This window comes from Benincasa hispida, chromosome 4 (genome assembly GCF_009727055.1).
Source record: "Benincasa hispida cultivar B227 chromosome 4, ASM972705v1, whole genome shotgun sequence".
Classification (NCBI taxonomy): Eukaryota; Viridiplantae; Streptophyta; class Magnoliopsida; order Cucurbitales; family Cucurbitaceae; genus Benincasa; species Benincasa hispida.
In genome coordinates, this window is record NC_052352.1 from 9,097,403 (window position 1) to 9,105,795 (window position 8,393).

At 35.6% G+C, this 8,393-nt stretch overlaps 1 protein-coding gene across 4 annotated transcripts; it reads right to left on the reverse strand.

The window, feature by feature from the left end:
- Nucleotides 1–1,147: 1,147 nt before the first annotated feature.
- On the reverse strand, nucleotides 1,148–7,369 carry LOC120075839 (probable E3 ubiquitin-protein ligase RHG1A). Of its 4 annotated transcripts, XM_039029537.1 has the most exons (7): nucleotides 6,998–7,369; nucleotides 6,580–6,745; nucleotides 3,569–5,367; nucleotides 2,649–2,702; nucleotides 2,001–2,099; nucleotides 1,776–1,916; nucleotides 1,500–1,637 (listed from the first exon to the last, which is right to left on the reverse strand). In XM_039029537.1, exons 3-7 carry the CDS (start codon nucleotides 5,276–5,278, stop codon nucleotides 1,500–1,502), a joined length of 2,142 nt encoding a protein of 713 aa, XP_038885465.1. In that variant the 5' UTR covers nucleotides 5,279–5,367; nucleotides 6,580–6,745; nucleotides 6,998–7,369. The 4 variants fall into 4 exon arrangements, with proteins under 4 accessions (XP_038885467.1, XP_038885465.1, XP_038885464.1 ...); XM_039029536.1 differs by lacking the exon at nucleotides 6,580–6,745; XM_039029538.1 differs by lacking the exon at nucleotides 6,580–6,745 and having other exon boundaries at nucleotides 6,912–7,369.
- Nucleotides 7,370–8,393: the final 1,024 nt, after the last annotated feature.

Genomic DNA, 8,393 nt, shown 5'->3' on the forward strand with positions numbered 1-8,393 from the left:
TTTTTTTTGGCCAACTAGAGAAACTCTTATGTTTTAACTCTATTGAAGAGAGAATAAAAAGAGTGGAGAGAGTAGAGAATAGAGAAGAGTGGAGAGAGTAGAGAATAGAGAAGAGAGGAATGAAACAATGTAAGTGCCTATTTTGGTCATATACATGATTATTTATTTATTTTTATGTCAAATCAAGGAATCCTTACCGTTTTTTCAATATTGAATTCAATTAATGTAGAAGAATGGGGAGAGTAGAGACGATAGGGAAGAGAGGAGAGTAAAAAATAGAGGAAATTTTGAGAAAATGTGGGAAGAAAGAGATACAGATGGAGGAATTAAAAAACATGGCAAATACTTTCTGTTTAAATTTTCCTAATTTTAACCGCATAATCATTCATCTCTTTCATTTTTCAAAATGTTATTGTTAATTAATTTGATTATTATATCTACTATTCTCTCATATGTGTGAATTTTTTTAATACAATTTTTTTTTTGTTCTCCTCTTATTCCAATAAAAGCAACATATTTAGGAAAACAAAATATTCTGACAAAAAGTTGAAAGTGATAGGAAGAACATGGGAGAGATATAGAGAAGTTTGAGAAAATTAAGAAATAGAGAGATAGGGAGAAAGTTAGAATATAATCTTCCTCATTTAAAATTTTAAGATCTTTAGTAGGATTAATCATATTATATTGATTATTTTGTCAAATTTTTTTTATTATATTGATTCTCCCCATATCTTTATTTATTTTCATTATCTAATATAAATTTTCTTGTATTATTTCTCAATAACATATATTTATCGCTATATTTACAAGATGAAATTAAAATAATTTGATTTTGAAAATATTAGAAAGTCGATATTGATTCGTGTGGTTTTGAAAAAAATGTAATGTTCACCAAATCCATTAGTTTCTATATAGGTAAAAACTAAAAAATTCTCTACATTTAAATTTTTTTAACTAAGACTAAAAGATTTCATGTAAATAGTTTCTATAAAATAAAATAAAATAAAATATTTGTTTGGATTTTTAGACTTGGCGTGTGAACAATATAAGTGTATTAAATCCAAAACACATGATTTACAAAATAATCATTTTTCCAATTTTGAATTGAATATTACTCACTATCGCTACGTGTTTTGAGCTAAAAATATATGGAAAAATCCGATGATATATTAAGACCAACAATCTCTAATGTCAATGAGAGTAAACATTAATTAGTTTGACCGACCGTCATCATAACCTTAAAGCTAACAAATTCCTTGCCAATTACAACCCTTGAATTTTTCTTCTTTTTTTTTTTTCCTTCCAAAACAAATTAAAAAAAATGATTGCTTGCATTATATAAAAATTTTACTACTTGTAGTAATGTATATAGAGAAACTTAAATGTGGGTCTTCAGAGGTAGAGAATTGGCAAGCAACATCATAGCATTTCGTCCCCCGTCTCACAGTTGCTTGCTTTTTTTAACTCCTTTTTAAGCAACAGCAACCACCACCAAAGGCTCATTCTCGGCTTGCTAAACCAGTTGTTTTGCATATGGGACACAGATTCTTTTGCATCAGCCACTGCTTAATACAAGCTGTGTGGAAGTCGTGCCCGCATTCCAATGTTCCGATGTCTTCTCCTTCGACGTATTCCTCCTGGAAATCAGGTGGGTTGTTAGCAATAATCGATACTAATAAACGAAGGAAACAGCATTACAATGTTGTGCAGTTTCAAGAATGATACAACTCAAGAAACACATATGATAGATGAATCTTGTTCTTGTATGTTACAACCTGACAAACACAGCATGGTTCTTCCTCCACCTGTGAGTCAACAGCATTCACATGCTTCTTTTGTTTCAGTCGTGCAACAATCGTCTCTTCATTTAGTCCTGTGTTGACATTCCCAATACGCTCTTCCAAAGCCAACAATTCCTGCACTTGACATAGTTAAAACACGAACAAACCAACAAGAAAATGGTGCAAAATACAGTGGTCGTTGGTTTGTATCAGCCAGACCTCATATGACATGTTATCAACATCGAGACGCATATCCCTGTGCCTATCATAAATATCAGCCATCCCAAAAAATAGTGACTGGTCCAGGATCATCACATCCTAACAAAAGAGAAATTATAAAGCAACATTAGTATTATTGATGACAGATGATTATAAAACATGAGTTAAAAATGTCGAGCCAGTGATTTCAACTACCATCAGACGCTTCTGAGTCTCATTGACAAAACTAAGTTTTCACCAGGCATTAAACAAATTCCCCAAATTTGATACACAAATCCCATTCATCCACAGAATCCCATTAAAGAAAAAAGAGTCAAATAAATTGCTACAGTAAGATTGCTACATTGTAAAATCAGAAGCCCCAAACAAAGTCTAAAGCCATGGAGGCGTATTTCATAAATACAAGACCCTGTCCTACACTGCCATCAACTCTATTCATATCATATCAATTAAGTGAATCATTTTGATCTTTCCCAAGAGCAACTGAACATGAATAAGACTAAGTAGTTGTTCGCCACCATTTACACATTGTAACAAATCTAAACAAAAATAAAACATGTAACTTAACGACTGCTTGTATCTCAATACAATCATACAAATTCGCCAATGCACCGACTGACCATGATACAGCACCAATAAGGATCCTACCTCAACCCGTAAGCTTTCACCCCTGCGAACAAGCCCCAAGACATTGCGAATGTGCTGCAGACAAAACAATGGCATGTGAGCTTCAGGTTCAATTCAAAAGGTAAGATTACTAAGAATCAATATAATATAATCCATCAAATCTTTTTTATAGGACAATTAACATATTTGTGATGTAAGTTTTTTATGAGAATGTAACTTTATTTAGAATTGGAGCAAAAAAAAATGGTCTCCTAGAAACAATTAGAGCAAAATTGATAAAAAAGAAGATTGTTGATAATATAAGGTAGCTCATGCTGAGTAGGATTTTTCAAAGAACTTGACTGCAATTTGTAGTCCAGCAAACAACATCATCCTAGTAGACGCAATATCCAGGGCAACCAGGTAACGCACACCCATCCCCAGAAAAGGCTTACATTAAAAGAGGAAGCTACCTAGATACTTGCACAATAGTAGAAGTTATTTAAAAAATTTGCATAATGCTTTTCAATGTCTCAAAACGAAGTTGAGAACACTAGCATCTTGACCACAAATGTAATTATAGATGTGCAGGCCTAAGCATAGAATTGTTTTAAGGGGAAGTAATCTAAAAAGAAAGAAAAAAGAAAAGAAAAAAAGAAAGAAAGAAAAAGGAAAATAGGAAAACCAACCAATTGGATAAATTAAATACTCATTTAGGATGAATCAAAGAAATCAGCCACCCAAGACATCTGATGGTTTTCCAATAGATATAGAAGTACAGAAACTTTAAAAGACAAAATAATAAGAAAGTGATCTTCATTAAAAGGAATTTAGGAACCAAAGATGTTCGGAAGATTCAACAATCAAAACGAACAGCTCTGCAGATGTAGACAGGCATGCATATACCACACATATGAATCTAGAGCCATCATTCAGTTACTCCATGAAAAAATTCAACATACCTCAGATACAAGTCTATTATTGTCGCTTCCTTCACCAGAAGTTGCCAAAGTTCGTAATGAATAGGGAAGACCAAGTCCACCGTCACCTCTTCTTTCCATCCATAACGCAGACCTTGGTTGCAATAAATGGTGCCCCCGGCGGCCAGATCCAGATGAAAGAACCATATCCTGGGCAGAAGTAGAACCTGATCGCTGTGAATAATTACTTGTCCTTCCTCCAGATTCATTTGTAGCAGAAGCAAATAGCTGCCTACGAACATATTCTGTTAACCTCCTGGGAAACTGTGTTGGAGAACTCTCAGGAGGAATCCAAGGTCCAGAAGAGGGATGGACCCCTGAACTTGAACCAATCCTGGATGTAGAAGCAACATTTCCAGGAATGGCCAGGTTTGAAGATGCTAAACCTCTATTTGATGGATTTCGAACCAAATTCCTCAGCTCATTTGCTGGGACAAACATAGGATGTTCGGATACATTTCTTCCCATGTTGCTTGGTCTCACCTCTTCACGTTGCACCACCTGCCTCTCTCCTGTAGAAGTTGATGAACTGCCACTTCTTGAAGTAGAGCTCCCATTCCACCTATATGGTTGCAGACTTCGAGGTAAAGCAGGCACGTGTATCATAATTGGCTGACCTTGAGCTGATACATTGTCTACAGCTGGGGCTGGCCTCAAGTCTAATACATGCTCAGTAGGTAGAAGTCTTGCTGGCAGCTGGGAAGATGGCGGCCCAGGATGCCTAACAGCAGTGCCTGCTGATGCAAAAGAATCTTGTGCATTTGATGAACTAATCCTTATACGATAGTTTCTCTGAGAACTGTCTGAGCTTTCCGCAACAATCGACTCAGAGAAGTTGTTGGAAGTCAGTTCACCTGCACCTCGTACAGGTGCCTGATTCATTCGTGCTGGTGCAGGAGGTATGCTTAACCTACTGCCTGTGTTGTATCGACCAGGGAACACTGGAAGATGGGGCTCAGAACCACTTTCAATATGCTGCGAGTAGTTACTGCTTCCACTTAAAGAGGACTGCGCAACACTTCCTTCAATAGATTTTCTTTTGCAGGGTGCACGACGACCATCCAAGGAAGAGCCTGCTCTACTGTCATTTGCAACCACCGGAAGTCCACTATTTCCGGAAGGAAGTAAAAGAGGATCAGATGTACTAGAACATAAAATCCTCCCTTCTTCTGATCCACTAGATTTATACACGTTAGTACCTTCATTAACTCTGCTATTGTCACCTCCATGACTAGCAAAACTTGCATTTAGGTTGAGATTATGAGGAATCGCATTAGAATTAGAATTAGAATTTTGTATAATCAGCGGGCTCAAATTCACATGACCCAGTGAAGGATTATTTGATGACTCACAGAGTCGATTTTCGGTAACAGGACCATCTGCATCACGAGTCAGTGAAGACCATCCAATTTCAGCTTTCTGCTCGTCAGGCAGCACCTCAGTTTGCATATCACAAGAGCTAGGTTCACCCAAGCTCCATCTGCTCAAACTTCGTTGTTCATGGCTCACAGAGCTTACATATCCAGAATTTATATCAGAAGTAGGTAATAAATAATCTTGTATTCGGTTTTCTGCTGGATTCCACATGTTATTCCAGTAAACTGGTTGGTTACCCGGATTATTTGATGAAGATCCATGTTCAAAGTTTATTGTTTCTGACAAAGAACCAACACTACTCCTTTGCCCTTGCATTAGAGAAAATGTAAATTTCCCTATCAAATATGAGCCAGGTCAACAAAGTTTTCCAGACAACAAACCAAGCCACATACACTTGATTGAATCTGAAACCGATGAAACAGAAAAGCCAATTAGAATAAGAAGTGCTAGAGCTTCATATGACATTGCAAATTAGCATGTAAGATCTGTCAAACAAATAAACTCAATGATCAAACACGATACTTTTATTGGCACCAACATTCTTGATATTTAAACCAAAATATCAAGTACTATTTGCTAGCATTCAAAGCAATTTCTACATGATTATAGGAATGTAGAACAAGAATGGATAAAGGACAAAGAAAAGATTCCAAAAACACGAGATAAATCAAGAAATTAGAGCCTCGTTCCCCCAAAAAGATTGACCTTAGCAGCGAAACGAACTCCCAACATTACTCATTTTCTCTAATCTAGTTTAATGGTTAGCCATAGCAATCCAAGCCAAGAGCCTAATGCTACTAAGCAACACTTGCTTCCTATATATCAACCTTCAATTCATTTCCCTTACAAACAACTAAATGTAATATGATTACTACAAAATTTACCATATTTTGAAACCTCTAATTCCTTCAATACATGAGTGATATCAGCTAGAAATGAAACCTAATCAGCAGAGGGAAACTTCTAAGCTATAAGGAGATATCAACAGCTAGAACTTCATGTCGATGCCAAAGAAACACTTATTTTGGCACGTGGTAACAATGTAACACTGGAAGAAATATCCAATACCTGCGAGAAATTTCAGTCCCATAATGCATACAACATTACATCACCAAAAGAAAGACAAAGAGATGATATGGAAGAACGATTCAAATCAAGAATGTAAGCACCCAGATACGACTGATGAGAATGAGTAACACAGAAGTGTAATATCCTGTGCAAAATGGTTACTTCAAATGAAACATTTCTAACATGCAATCAATTGCAGATTACATTAAAGATTTACATATTCCTATCCCTAGAAGTGGGCTCACAACAATGGCAACATTCTCACGTTGATATCATGGAACAGTACAAAGTTTCATCTAGTCCTGTAACAGTACCAAATGTCAGAAATGAACCAAAAATTATGGTTTTAGAACTCAGCGAAGCGTCTAAAACACATCCAACCCACAAGAGAAGAAACTAAAAGGCATAGAAAGCTACAAAACTAAATCCCAGAATCAATAAAAAATCGAACTCACAGATTAGGCAAACAGCTTAACCCCAGCTACAATAAACAAAAAAAAAAAAAAAAAAAAACAACTGAAAAATGAGAACTTTCTACTCCAAACAACCTAGAAAATAGCACTGATGAAGGCGGAGAAATCAAGGCCGCTCAACTTATATCCATAAATTTTGGCGTGATTAGAAGAACCATCATCGCCGAAGTCGCCGATAAGGTTAGTTCAAAATTCAGATTGAAGAAGTCAAAAGGCAAATCCTTTTACCCTTTGATATACCCTTTAAACAAAATCCAAACAAAAAATATATATATCATTATTTAAAAAAAAAAAAAATAATAAAAAAAAAAAAACGTAAGAACATATAATGTTTGAACAGTAATCATATGAATATCTGCTAATTCTATTAACGCATTAAAAACCTCCGGCAAAGAAGAAATGATAACCTCGGAGATCAAACATTGGATTATTGAATGATCCATCATCAAGGACCGATCAACCTAAGAACAGGAAAGAAAAAAGAAAAACTTACCAAAAGAGATGGGAAATTTGAAATTTGAAAAGGGGAAAAAAGGGTCCGATCTATGAAGAAGGATCTGAGAAGAAAACCCAAGAAGTAATCCCTAAATGGAAGTGAGGGGAAGAAGAAAGCTTTAAATTTGACAATCTCCCACAAGATGAAAGTGGGAGGTAACAAAACCCACCGAGTAATGGGTGAGGGAAAGGTGGGGGATGTGAGGTAGACAAAAGACCATGTCCAAGATTAAAAGGTAGTAATCTTTAATTATAAGGATTAACCCAGCAGAACAAATATATTAAAAGGAGAGAGAGAAGAGAGTAAACAGTCCATCCATAGCCAGAAGGGCAAGCCAAGGCGTTCCCATCTTCAGACAGAGAATTTAATAAATTTGGAGATAAAAACCAAAAAAAAAAAAAAAAAAAAAAAGGAAAAAGAAAAGAAAAGGAGAGAATAAAAGTGTGTGTCCTGTTGGGCCGCTTACCAAATGGCTCAGACCTCAGGTTCAAAAGTCTCCATCTTGTTAAAAACCCTCAAAAGAGAAAACACTAAACACGCAACAACAACAAAATTACTGAATATTATATAACAAATGAACCAGAAAAAACCCGCCCCCCAATGTCCGCCATAGATACCTTCAACCCCACTTCCTTCTTCCTCCTCCTCCCTCCTCCTCCTCCTCCAAGTTCACCACTGTAGATCAAGGTTGTAAATTATGAAAATTTCCCAAAAAACAAAAAAAACAAAAAAAAATACATAAACGTGGCAATGATACTTTTCCTTTCATGGGTCCCATTCCTAAACTTGAGATTTGGTTTCCTTTCTTTGCTGCCAGGGCTGTTTGTGTGTAATTTTTGACCATCTATTAATGGGGTGTTTTAATTTTTATTTTTTTCTTTACCCATCACGTGGTCAAACAAATGATAATAATCACAATAATCATTCAAATACACCTAATTTTAATTTTTGCTTAATGTAACGTAAAACTTTTATTTGGAAATACAGAATCATATCATATCCCTCTTATAATATACGTTTTGGATTTTATTTTGGCAGTGGGTAAAGGTTATGTATCGAAGCCCCTCCTTTGCTTAAAAGAAGTGTGAAAGGATGAAGCTACTTGAGTATTAGGCCAGATTCTAACCCAACTTCTCCTTTTTAAATGAATGGCCACCCCCCACCGTTCATATCTCAAATTGTGGGCCTATTCATTCTTTATGGTTTTGGTCTTATTGACACTTTTTTTTAGGAAAAAAAAAAAAAGTTATTACTGTCTTTCAATTGTGGGTTTGCTTTGCCATATACCCTGTATTTTTTTATGCTATAAAATGAGGCCACACAATATGATAGCAATTTGTCCATACCATATGGGTTTGCTTGTAAAAAACAAATGCTTCACAGCTCCTTTCAA